The sequence below is a fragment of the Meriones unguiculatus genome, chromosome 3, assembly GCF_030254825.1.
Source record: "Meriones unguiculatus strain TT.TT164.6M chromosome 3, Bangor_MerUng_6.1, whole genome shotgun sequence".
NCBI classification, from domain to species: Eukaryota; Metazoa; Chordata; class Mammalia; order Rodentia; family Muridae; genus Meriones; species Meriones unguiculatus.
In genome coordinates, this window is record NC_083351.1 from 125,083,600 (window position 1) to 125,097,313 (window position 13,714).

At 37.3% G+C, this 13,714-nt stretch overlaps 1 protein-coding gene across 5 annotated transcripts in view; it reads right to left on the reverse strand.

The window, feature by feature from the left end:
• Cplane1 (ciliogenesis and planar polarity effector complex subunit 1) overlaps positions 1-13,714 on the reverse strand; it is an 82,536-nt gene that overhangs the window by 57,392 nt on the left and 11,430 nt on the right. For all 5 annotated transcript variants that reach the window (XM_060380494.1, XM_060380496.1, XM_060380495.1 and 2 more), the window contains exons 9-19: positions 13,266-13,448; positions 11,424-11,673; positions 11,112-11,264; positions 10,194-10,948; positions 8,789-8,997; positions 8,543-8,623; positions 5,097-5,261; positions 3,079-3,252; positions 1,646-1,874; positions 870-1,009; positions 101-318 (exon numbers count right to left, since the gene is read on the reverse strand). In XM_060380494.1, the coding sequence (XP_060236477.1) occupies positions 101-318; positions 870-1,009; positions 1,646-1,874; positions 3,079-3,252; positions 5,097-5,261; positions 8,543-8,623; positions 8,789-8,997; positions 10,194-10,948; positions 11,112-11,264; positions 11,424-11,673; positions 13,266-13,448 (2,557 nt within the window). The remainder of the gene's footprint in view (positions 1-100; positions 319-869; positions 1,010-1,645; positions 1,875-3,078; positions 3,253-5,096; positions 5,262-8,542; positions 8,624-8,788; positions 8,998-10,193; positions 10,949-11,111; positions 11,265-11,423; positions 11,674-13,265; positions 13,449-13,714) is intronic.

The following is a 13,714-nucleotide window of genomic DNA, read 5'->3' on the forward strand; positions in this document are numbered from 1 at the left end:
ATCTTCAGCACTTGTATTTTTAACATGATCATTATTACCAGGTGATTTTAAAAAACAGACAAAATCAGCTTTCACTGAGAGCAGACTGCACCTAGCTTACCTCGCTAAGAACAGCTGGCTGGGGGCAGTACAATGGAGGCGCTGGAAGATACAAGTCAACAGGCACTAAGCCCCACAGCTTCTTGCTGAAGTCCTTGGCAGACTCCATCAGCAGCTGTAGTGTCTCTGAAACAATATCTGCATCGGCCATGACTGATGCTTTCAGCACTTCTTGCACAGACCCAAACAGCAGATTAGCATCTTCTTCTTCAATGGGATCTACCAAACATGACAGGAGGTAACATTAGCCAGGTATGGTAACTCATGACTGTAATTCCAGCACTCAGAAGGAGCCTGAGGCAGGAGGAATGAAGGAATGCTCAAAGCCACACTGGGATACACAACAAGACGCCATCTCTAAGATGTATGTATCTTTAAGTATAAATGTATACACAAGACAACAGAATTCCAATATGGCTGTTTTGATTTTGGCTGTGCTGAAGATTCAATCGAGAGCCTCTTACATGTCAAGCAAGTGTTATACTCCCGAGTATTGTATCCCCAGCCATAAGTATGTTTTCATACAACATCAGTTTTTGTCAGGATCAGATCCTGAGCAAAGCACATGGCAGTCCAGTGCTCTACCACTGAGCTACCACTGCAGCTCACATGACATCAGTTTTAGGTGCTCCCATTATTGAATATAAATACCATCCTTAATTTTTTGATAATTTTTTCAAGGTGTTCATTTTTTCTAAATATCCATAAGCTTCTGTAATAGCACAAGTTTTATATTAACCTGACACTTAGAAGACATGTAGTTAACACACCTGTAAATTGCTTATATTTTGAGTCCTTTTCATTTTTTGCTTCCAAAGAGACTGGCTGACCTAAAAAGCACTGCAGTTTTTCCTGGAAAATCTGTGCTGGTACCATATTTAATGGTAGATCCATATCCTTTTTCTTGGACCTGAAATGAGAACAAATTAAGAGAAATAAACAAAATTTTTGGAAAAAGGAAATTTTTTGTATCAAGAAGTAAATGTATTTAAGAAAGTATGAAGTCACTTGCTTTGTTCACCCTACTTACAAAAAGAAAACACTATGTTAAAGCTCTTCAGAGGATCCAATATTTCTCCATTCTCACTGCCATCCTTCATATGTATTCTACCCAAAATAAACCAAAACTTCTTTGCCAAATGGCTTTTGCTCATGCTTGGATGTTCTCACCCTTAGCTGCTCAATTCATCAACATGCTATCTACCCTTCCGTGTGTATCTGAAAGGACATCTCCTACATGAAGTATTTCTGCCCTTCCCCTCACTTGCTATTATGCAATATCTAAAAAATCCATTCCTTGGGCTGGTGAGATGGCTAAGCAGGTAAAAGCACATGCTGCCAAGCCTGATGACCTTACCTCAATTCTTAAAATACACATGGTAGAAGAGGAGAACTGACCTCTACAACTTGTCTTCTGACCTTCACATAAGCACCATGACATAAATTCATCCAAAGACACATATTCATACACATACACACACACAAAATGGGTAGGTAGGTAGCTTGATAGGTAGGTAAGTAGATAGATAATCTTAAGAATCCATACCTCACAAAACTGTGATTATCTTTAGAGAACACTTGGAAGGCCACACCAATGGAAACAGATGTCTTCCAGTCTCCAAGTTTATGTGCCAACCACACAGCCTCTGGAATCAGGCCACCAATAAATAATAATTCGAGGGCATATTCAACTGTCCACACATTTGAGAGATTCTGATCTCTAACAAAACCGGCCACCTTAGAGTGTTGTAAAGGAATAAGTCGCAGGGAATGTTCTGTGAGTCAATTAAGAAAAAAATGATATCACAATTGCATATATATACACTCAAGCTCATGCCTTCTCACATGAAATAATCTCTTTAGTTACTATTTTCAAACACAACAATGAAGAGGCATACAGAATGAGATCAAATTATACCCTCTAGAACAGTTTATTAATACTGAAATATGTGCTTTCTTAAATGGGCTACCATAAAATATAAATATCCTTAAAAAAATAAACACAGCAGAAACTGAATAAGTGCATTAAACAAAATAAAGGTGAATACTGTTTAATGAAGTATATGTATATACATCTATTCCAGACCAGGAGCTACAGCAATGGTTTTAAAGCAAGAGGTCTGGGATCTGGAAAGAGTTTTGTCAATAAAGTGGCTTGTATACATGAAGGCTTGAGTTGGAGCTCCACATTTAAACAGCCAGGTATGCTTGTGTATGTTTGTAATCTCTGGACTGGGACAGCACAGACAGACTGATCTTGAGATGCTAGCCCACCAGTCTAGTCTATTTGGTGTACTCCAACCCAGTGAGAGATCCTGGACCCGACTCAAAAACAAACACAAAGAAAACATGATTAGATAGTGTCTGAGGAATGATACCCGAAGTCTTCCCTGGCTTTGGCACATATGTACACATACACACACATACTAGAGGACTGGCAACTAGGCACAACACATGTCACTCACAACACTTGAGAAGCAGAAGCAGGAGAATCAAAAGGAATTCAAAGTTGTCCTTGGCTAAACAGTGAGTTTAAGGCTTACATGAGCTACATGAAACCTTGTCTCAGCAAGCAACAATTGAAAAAAGGGTCTGAGATATAACTCAATGATAGAGCACTTGCCAAGCATGCATGACACTCTAGTTTTAACACCTCCCCTTGTCAGATGGATGGATGCATAAAGGGATGGATGGGTGGGTGGATGGATGGATGCATGGATGGAAAGAAAGGAAGGTAAGTTAAAGTGAGCTGTGCATAAACAGCAGCTCACATCTATAATCTCAGCTATTCAGGAGGCTAAGACAAAAAACCTGTCTCACAAAAACAACAACAATAAGAAAAAACTAAAGCAAGTAACAATGGGTTCAGAAACGGAGACAAGTTTGAGTAACAAGCCAAACCAATGCGATTTCCATAGGATACTGACTCCAGTTACCACGTGTGTAGCAAGGTAGAAAAGCATTTGTTTACCATATTACCTGTTTCAACATGAAGCGGAGGAAGAACATTCACACTGTGAGGTGGAAAAATGAAGAGTGGCTCGTTGGTGAAATAGGCAGCCATGAAGCGGGCCATGCACTGGACAACCCTGACTGCTGCCTCAGGATGTACACTTCCAGTGACTGTAAACTCACAATGAGACTTCTCAGAACCTAAGGAATACAGCAAACGACTAAGAGAGTCACAACACACTATAAAAAGTAAAATTTTTGACACAACCCCCTCTCTCAGGCCCATTCATTGTCACAGTGTAGTACAAGCCAACCAGGACAGTCTCCCAGACCCCAACACGAACTGTCCCTACATGCTCAGGTCCATCCAGAATCACATCCTAGAATCACACCAGACACATGACTCCCCGAGGGCCTTGCCTGCGCTCACTTAGAGTTGCTATACAGCATCCCCACTCTCTTTAAAATAGGGCTTGTAGTATACTGGTGGTAAAGTGGTGAGCACAGCTGCCTTTCAATACAATGCTTGAAGCCATAGCTAGGGCATTAAAACACGGGAAGGAAATTAAAGGGATGCTAATAGGAAAAGAAGTCAAATTTTCCCATTTCTAGATATGATAATATATGTATGAAATACCAAGAATTTCATCAGAAAACTTGCAGAAACAAACAATACATTCAGTGAAGTGGCAGAATACACAAACACACAAAACCAACTTATAAAATACAGTAGCCAGCCAGGTGCAGTGGCGCACACCTGTAATCCCAGCACTCAAGGAGGCAGAGGAAGGTAGATTTCTATGAGTACAAGGCCAGCCTGTTCTACCAAGTGAGTCTAGGACAGCCAAGGCTACATAGAGAAACGCTGTCTTGAAAAACAGAACAACAACAACAAAAGTAGCCTTTTAAATATACTTATTATATAATACAGCAATCATGGACACACTCCTATTCATAACAACTTCAATAACTTCAATAAATATATATCTAGGAATAAACCTAACCAAGGAGGTAAATGAAGCTGAGAAGGGCACCAGAAGATGGGAAGATATCCTGTGTTCACGGATTAGTAGAATATTGTAAAAATGAAAATTCTGCCAAAATCAATTTACAGAATGTAATACAATCACAGTCAATATATTCATAATGTTCTTCACAGAAACAGAAAAGAAAAAAACATTAAAATTCATATAGAAAAGACAGGTGTGATGGCACACACCTGTAATCCCAGTGCTCTGGGAGGCAGAGGCAGGTAGATCTCTGTGAGTTTGAAGCCAGCCTAGTTTACAAAGTAAGTTCAGGATAGCCCAGGCTACACAGAGAAACACTGTCTCAAAAAACAAACAAAAAAAAAATTCATATAGAAGCCCAAAAACCGATAGCCCAGCAATACTGAGTAAAAAGAACAGTGCTAAAGGGATTATCAGATTTCAAGCTGTATTATTAGAGTTATAGTAATAGAAACAGCACAGTAACACACAAAGGTGATAAAAGAGATCAACAGAATGGGATAGAAGATCCAAACTTAAGTTCATGTCATTACAATATCCAATATTTGACAGAGATGCCAAAAATACAACTTGAGGAAAGACATCAACTTTACTGTAAGAGAATAATATTCAGAATATACAAAAAATTAAATAACAAAGAACTGAGAAAAGAAAGGACTTAAGGAGCAGGTGAACATATTTTGACTCCTTGAGAGAAGTAATTTTAATGAGTTCTTGGATAAATCTCAATGAACAGCTGTGTTATAAGCCACTGAAAAGATGACTATCCAAACTCCATAAAGAATAACTTATCACTGTGAAAGCACGGCAATTTTTGGTATAAACACTGTTCTCTAGACTCATAAATAAAAACTAATGAAATTAAGTCAATTGGCTGGCACATGCCTACAATTCCAGCACTCAGGAGGCTGAGGCAGGTTTGCCATGAAGTCAAGGTCAGCATGGGGCTGGTACATAAGTACCAAGAAAGTCAGAGAGAAACACAGCAAGACCCTGTTTCAAAAGAAAGAAAACAGCAAATTTTAGAACGTATACCTGAGCAATCTTTACTTTCTTTTACAGGTAACTGAGCGCAGCTAAGTATCTCTCTTACTAGGTGATCACATAATCCTTGAGCATCGTTTAAATTATAGCGGTAGAGGTGGCAGTACAAGAGAGACAGATAGTAGCGCAACTGAAGAAAGCACGTCCTTTTTCCTCCTGAAACAGAAAAGAGTAAACTTAGAAGCATGGTAGCAAGGGACTGCTAACTGGCTAGTGCCATGTAGACAGGAGTATGATATTGTGAAAATTCATCAAGTTATATAATTTTGACATGTAGGTTTGTTTTTGTATCTGCTTTATACTTCAATAAAAGATTTCTGACTCAGTTTTTTTTTAAGGGACTGGCCAGCAGGAATTTGACTGTGCTCCAGTGAATATATGGGTAACACAAATTGAATTTTTTTCTTCTTTTCTTGGGGAAGTCACAAGGGTAGGGGACAGACCTGGGAGGACTGGGGTGCATGATGTGAAATTCACAAATAATCAATAAAAATATGAAAGAAAAAAACAAACAGCAATCATACATGGCAGCAATTCCTTTAATCCTAGTACTCAGAGGCAGAGGCCATGGGATTTCTCAATTCAAGGCCAGCCTCATTTACACAGAGCGTTAGTTCTAGGCTAGGCAGGGCTACAAGGGAAGACCCAATCTCAAAATGATAATAATGATAATAATAGTTTATTATTATTATTATTATTATTATTATTATTATTATTATTATTATAAATAAGTCAGCAACACTTAGGGTCTTTTCATTGTAAGTTTTAAATCATTTTGTCTTCTTTTCAGTAGACCCTAAGATGACAGATGCTACCCAAAGAACTGCAAATTCTCACCATCTTAGCATGAAGGTCTTCTGTTGATTTCTACCTCGATTTTCTGAGTGAAAGAATTTCATTTTATTTGGTGTTACTACAATAAGCCCTCATGTGAACCAAGTCTATGCAAATATTACAGAATGCCCCCTAACAGTAGGTAACCCAGCTAGGCATGGAAGAGAGCTGTCCCCTAGGGCCTTAGAGCCTGAGAGCCAGTCCTGCCCCTTGGTGGCTGAGGCACTGAGCTGTCCCTCGCCTGGGTAGTAGTGTAGGAGAGCTAGCCTAGTGGCATGGGGCAGGAGAAGTGTTGGGCTGACCAGCTAAGCTAGCATACATACCCGGATCTAGGGCTTTGAGATGACCCACCCCAACATCTACCCCACCTATGAACTGCTAGAACACATGAAGAGGCCAGTGCTCCAGAACCAAAGCTGCAATATTTCCAGACCAAGGGCAACAACAAGGATATCCAAGAGAAATCCTGGTGTGGCTCCAGTATGGATAGTGTACAGAAGCCAGAGGCCTTGAATCAGACCAATGACTCATTATAATGAACATTTGCAAGTAAATTTGCTGTTTGGGCAAAAGGGTATACTATGTGACATACAATTTCCATAGTGAAATTTGTTCTATTTTGGAGGGAAGGTGGCAAGGACACAGGACAAATATAGAGGGATGGGAAGATGATTGAGATTGGGGTACATGATGTGAAATTCACAAAGAGTTAATAAAATGTTAAGGGGGGAAGAGAGAGAGAGAGAGAACTACTTATCTAAAATTTTCTACTTCAACGAATTCCTCTCTATCTAGCTAACCAGAGCTCAAAACTGAGAACTACATTAAACTTTTTCCCCAAATCTACTCAATCACAGTTTCCATTAATCAAATGTTTTGGTTCAGTCTCTTCATCTAAATTAAAGTCTTGCTTTATGTACAACCCTAACCCCTCAAACCACAAATGTATCAAAGTGAGCTTCCTAAATGACCTATAAAGGTGCTCCTTGATTTATAACAGGGTTATTTCCCAATAAACCCACCATAAATAAAAAATATCATAAAACAAAAATGCATTTATGTGAGCTGGAAAGCTAGATCTGTATTGCTGTTCTTGTAAGACTTTTAAACTTTGTGATGACAGGAAAGCCATGTATATTCAGCCGAAATCTATTTTTGTTTTTCAAATTTTTTCTGAGCTTGAAGTTATATGTAATATGCAATGCTGAAGAGCAGCAGTGAGTCTTAGCTCCTAGTCAGCTGTACGATCACATGGGAAACAACTAATATTCCATGGTGCACTCTGATATTTGGTAGGTGTGGCCTTTTTGGAGGAAGTGTGTCACTATAGGGATGGGCTTTGAGGTCTCGTAAAACTCGACCTCTGCCCAGTGTGCAATAGTCTCCTCCCAGCTGCCTTCAGATCAAGATGTAAAGGTCTTGGCTCCTCCAGCACCATGTCTACTTGCCCGTTGCCATGCTTCCTGCTATGATGATAATGGACTAAACCTCTGCAAATGTAAGTTAGGTCTAATTAAATGCTTTCCTTCTTTATAAGAGTTGCTGTGGTCACAGTGTCTCTTCACAGCAATAGAACACTGACAAAGACTTAAGACTGCAGGAAGTGCTCCTGTGTTGCCAAGCTCATCCAAGTGACTGTAACAAAAGGTAAGCTTTTAATTTTGTTACCTCTGGTGCCTTATACAGTGCTGGGCTACAGTAAGCACTGAGAAAACACTGAACAGATGAAAAGGGGGGTATGCAAAGCTAAAGCAGCCAGAAATGAATGTAAAGCGTGGTACTGTGGTGCTCTGAGCAAGGAAACTACACTTAGGCTATGCACAGAGCCACCAGCTAGGAACTGTTTATCATATTAGTCACACCTTCAGCCCAGTATCATAAAAGTTGTTATCAACTTCTGGAACCTAGAGTCCTATGTCATTATAAAAATCCCATGCAAAAAAGCCTGCCATGGTGATGCATGTCTTCAATCCCAGAACTCAGGAAGGCAGAGGCAGGCAGATAACTGTGAATTCGAGGATAGCATGGTCAACAAAGTGAGTCCAGGACAGCCAAGGCTACACAGAGAAACCCTGTCTCAAAAAAACAAAAACACACAAACAAAAACAATAATAAACCCTATGCAAATCATACTTAGCTCCAATGCTCTGTTTAACCTGAAACTCTCAAATCTCTAAAAGGCCAGAAGGCTTAGCTCCATGGTTCTCTCAATGACTGTAGGACGGTGGTAGGATATTTAATATATAGTTTCCCATTTAGATATTTGTGGTGCCTTTAAAAGGGAAAAAATATTTAGGGTCTAAATCTCATTCTGTACATTAACATTCAACCACAGGTTTTATCATTAAACAGGCAGAAGTATGGTAGGCAGAAAACTTAACTACAGAGCATTGAAAAGATTCTTGGTGCCATGATTTTAAAAATAAGAATAATTTAAAATACAGTATTTCTGACAGTCAAGTTATCTACAATCTGCATTTTACTTGGACAATAAGATAGTGTGAACACTTGGAACTTTGTAATATTTTTAAACTCTGCAGCAAGTTAATTTATGTTCTTCACAATAACACATTCCTTTTTTTTTTTTTTTAAACATCCCTTACCTTTCTCTTGGGTTTCTTGTAGAGCATTCTTCCACAAACAAACTGATTTTTCATATGATGCTAGCAGAAAACACTCTTCGCCTAAGGATTATTTACCCAAAAATTAATTACAAGTTGATTATATAACAGTTGTTTACATTCTTTTAAAATTCAGTAGATACATCTCCAGCCTGAAATTATTCTGAAAAAGCCCAGCTTATCATTTCACATATCCAAGGAGTTAGAAACTGTTTGTAAGATACTAACCACTGATAGGTGTAAGTTCTAAGGCTTGATTCAAGCTATCCCCAACCATCTGCAGGGTATTTTGGAGATGACATAAAAGAGTCTTGACAAAGGATACTTCATGTGTTATATTTTCAGTTAATTGTCTGTCACCTTCAGGAATTCTTCGGCTTAATTGCACTTGATACCATAAAGCTTTTTTGTACAATAGTCTCCAAAGAGCAATCAATCTGTACATAAAATTAGATAATCATCAAAACCATGTCATGAGTAACGAGAATGAGTTCAGCTCCCTTCACAGGCAATGCTTTACTTCATTTCTTCATAGATGCAATAGAACATACTGATTAAGTTAATGATCACTATCAGGCAATCAAAAGATATAGACTATATGTGGCAAATGCATATAGTAAGGACCACAAGATCCTCATAATATTTTATGCACTTGTGTACATTTTTTATTCTATACTTAACTTTTATTGTGTACTTTCAAGATCATTATGGCTTCCCCAAGACCAAAAAAAAAGTGTGCTTTTAATATTTGGGAAAAAACCTGAAACAATTTTTAATTGATAAAGTAAACTTATAGAGAAGAGCTGGAGAGATGAGGTTGTTAAGAGCAATTGTTGCTCTTCTAGAGACCCTGAGTTTGCATCTCAGTACCCACATTAGGCATCTCACAACTGCCTGCAACTTCAGCTCCAGAAGACCTGATGCCCTCATCTGGTCTCCATGGGTGCCCACACCACAAACACATATACACACACAGAAATCAAAACAAAAAGATTAAAGTTTAAAAAATCATACAGATACACCAGGAAGATCTGCTATTCTGAAACAGGCACTTAAATATTTTTAAATTAACATATTTTATAGCCAGGCATGGTGGCACATGCCTGTAACTCCAGCACTCAGGGAGGCAGAAGCAGGAGATCACTGTAAGTTCAAGGGCAGCCTGGTCTACAAAGTTAGTCCAACACAGCCAAGGCTACATAGAGAATCCCTGTCTCATTAATTAATTAATTAATTAAGCAAGCATGCATATTTTAATGCTATGATCCATGGTTACAAAGTTTCCTTCTGGAGTGAAAAATATTCTGTGATTAGTACTAATAGTTTAAAACCTTATAAATATACTAAAAACTACCAAAAAAAAAAAAAAAACCTACAGCTCATATTATACCGTAAGAAATCAATGGCGGGCTGGAGAAATGGCTCAGAGGTTAAGAACATTGGCTGCTCTTCCACAGGTCCTGAGTTCAGTTCCCAGCAACCACATGGTGGCTCACGACCAACTATAATAAGATCTAGTGCCCTTCTGATGTGCAAGCATATATGCAAGTAGAACACTGTATACATAATAAATACATCTTTAAAAAAAGAAACTATTAAAAAAACAAACAAGAAATCAAGCTAGTATTCTTACCTGTGAGCTGGCTTTTGAACGAGATTTGTCACTTGAGGAAAAGTCTTTAAAGGTGAGTCCCAAGACCAATTTTCCTTAGAAGCTTGAAAAATAGGCACCATTAATGAGTCTAGCTCTGCTGTTTTATTTTCATCAGCTGGTGCTGAAATAGCCTCAGGCTGAAGAGTGCATATGTCATTTAAGTAGTCAGCTACAGTTTGGAGTAAAGAAAAGCAAGCTAAAAGTTTCTCTGAGAATAATCCATTTTTTTGTTGCTGAGTCAGTAAAAGCTTTATGGTGTTTGAGGTGAGCTTTATCATATGGCCCATATTTTGTCTGTATCTCATATCCCAATAGTGGATTGATAAGCACTGATGAAAAAGTTGAAAGATACAAAGTACCCATACGTTATGCTTCAGATTCTTATTTAAAAACAGATCAAATTTAGGCAAAGGACATTTTATAAACTGAAGAATATAGAAAAAATGAGTGATGCACAGCACGGTGTAATTTAACATTAACTTTTTTTCTGTTATATTTTTTGAAATTCCTATAGTCCAAGCTGCAAGCAGTTTTTTCTGGATACAATGCAGTTCTGTGGTGTTTCTATCTGTCTCCTTAGAATCATCCTTTGCATGAACTGTATCAAACATAGATGCAAATTCCAATCTTCCATCCTTGACAATGCTGAACAGTAGATCTTTTCTTTGGTTACAAAAAGAAAATGGGTTGTTTGGAAATTGTTCAACTTCATTAGTTTCTTCTCCTTCAAAATCCTAAACTCAAGGGGAGAAATTATATTTAATACCAGTCAACCCTTATGCATAGAATCACTGTGTTCTTCTTAAATTTCTATTTCCTGAAACAAAAAAACAAACAAGCAAACACGAACCAATAAATTTCTTAGAATAAGGTCAGTATGTACTTACTAATAAGTACCTGAAAATCTGTGGTTTCATTTAACTTCATTGTTTCTTCTGCCTGCAAAAACCTGGGGACTGTGCAGTGTATTGAACTTTCCTTTCCTTGACGCTTTAACAGGCTAGACCTCAAGGAATCCAGAGATCGGAAATTCAGCCCTTTGTCCCTTGGCTACAGAAAAAGAGACAAACAATTTCCAAGGGAAATTTTTATCTGTAAATCTGAAGCAATTAAAACTTCTAATGTCAAAAAGACTAATATTACTAACAATACTGACAAGACAGTAACTTTGAAAGGAACAAAAAGGTACTTTTACCAAAGTCACTATACCTTAAATAGCATCATACTTTGGTATACTTTCTCAAGACTCTGGGTTGAATCAAGTAGCAACGACCTCATGAGCACTGTTGGAGACTGGTTATCATGAAACCGAAGGGTTGTGATCATGTATCCATCAGAAATAATAAGGTATGGTAGCCGTGAATGTGCTTTTATAGAAAACCTCTGTCTCAGAGGGTCACTCTCAGAGGCTGATGAGTCTACAGAATTATTTGAATCTTGAAAGGTAAACTGCTGTGGTCTAGTAAACAAACATGAAAAGGCAAGATCAGCCAAGAGAAGGATATTAAACAAAGTAGCCGTATTATTCAAAAAAAGGCAAAGTAAGCACATAGAATGAGGAGACAGCAAGCAGAAGAAACAGACATGAAACTATTAAGTGCATATTTGTTTCCCAGGAAATATAACAGTGACCAAACATATGTTTTTACATGTTTCCAAATTTTCTCCTCAAATTTGTGGCATTTATTATGTTTCTTTAACTATATGCAACCTGTTTGAAAAAAGAATTATGGAATCTAACTTTTATCATTACAGAGTTTAGTAGCTGGCTTTCTTTCTAAAATATGTAAATATAGGAATAAAATTATAAGAATTACAATTAGTACACTTGTTATTAAAAAGGACATTTGAAGAATATAATTGTGAGTGATGTTTTATGAGTTTAAAATTAGATTAGCCTCTCACATAAATGTACGTCTGTTATAATGGTATAGGTGACTCTAGTTATGCAGTATAACTGCTTATTACATTTAATGTTGTATAAATATAACATAAAATATTTATAAATAAGACATAAAAAGCTTCAAATCGTTCACTATAGAACCTGACAGTGTTCTCCAAGCATTGGTAGTCACTGAAAATGAAGCTTTGCTCTTCTGCTAAACAGAACCAACAGCTTCCTTTCTACAGACTTACGCATTTCAAAAGCCATTTCTAGCTTTTCCATCTAAAAAAGAGCTCTTGGGGCTGGAGAGATGGCTCAGCAGTTGAGAACTTTTGCTGCTCTTCCAGAAGACTGGAGTTTGGTTCCCAGCACCCATGTGGGGGAGTCACACCACCTATAAATTCAGCTCCAGAAGCATCTGGACTCTGGTCTCCACTCGCATTGCACCCACCTCCACACACATTTTTTAAGATGAATTAATTTTGAAAATAGCTCTCTGTATGCATCTAACTACATACAGTAAACAAAAAATTACCCAGCACTTACTATATATGAGAACTGCACATAATGTATAACCTTACTTCATTTCCTCAATCCTAAAACACAATTACTGTCATCCACAATTCTCAAGAAAAGAAACTGAGATTTAAGGAACTATTTATTCACTTACAGAACTAGGACATAGGAAAACTAGTATTTGAAATGATTTGTCTGACTACAAGGTCAAATTGCTATTTCCTTTCACAATTAATATCTAAATATGGCTACACTCTACAGTCTATTACTAACCAATTATGTCCTTTGGAAAAATATGTTAATTTTCAGTTACTAAGTTCTCTCAGAGCTACATTTTTAAAATAATAAATGTCACGTTTTATTATCTTTTATAGTAAAGATAAGTATTTAGTACTATAAATACTTAAATACTTAAATAACTTTATACTTACATAGTCACAATGTCAAATTTTCACCAGGATTAAGCCACAAAAAGAAATAGGAAGAAAACTATAAATAATTAGGAACAAATAAGAAACATATATTGACATGATAGACTCACAAAAAGAAAAAGACAAATTTGGGGATGAAATTGATCTTTTAAAAGTACATAATAAAATTAATCACCAAAGAAAATAAGTTATGTAAATAAAACAATTCAAATTTCTCACCTATATGTTATTAGTGGATGAAGAGGAATAAACTCAGCTGGCCCAAATTCTATAGAGCAACCAAATGTAACTAACGTTAGCAATTCACCTAGGCAGGTCAACAAAACCAGGGAGCCACGTTTTAATACACAAGCCAGAAAAAGACTGTCATGTGTCCAGCTCATGTCACCTACCCAATATGACCTAGAAAAAACAAATGACAGTTTTAGAAGGGACTGGATAGTAGCCAACTCTCACATAAATTTTGTGAATTTTATTTTATAGGAAAAAAAAGGCTTACATACATGTACTTCAGCAACACTGCAATTAGAAACTTACTTAGATTTGTAAGCAATTCAGAAAGGAAAATATTTCCCAAAGTTGAGCTAATTAGTAACTCCTCGTTCGATCAGGATGCACTGTAATCTCACTGGCACCTACAGTCAAGACCGGTGAACAGCCTGAGACAG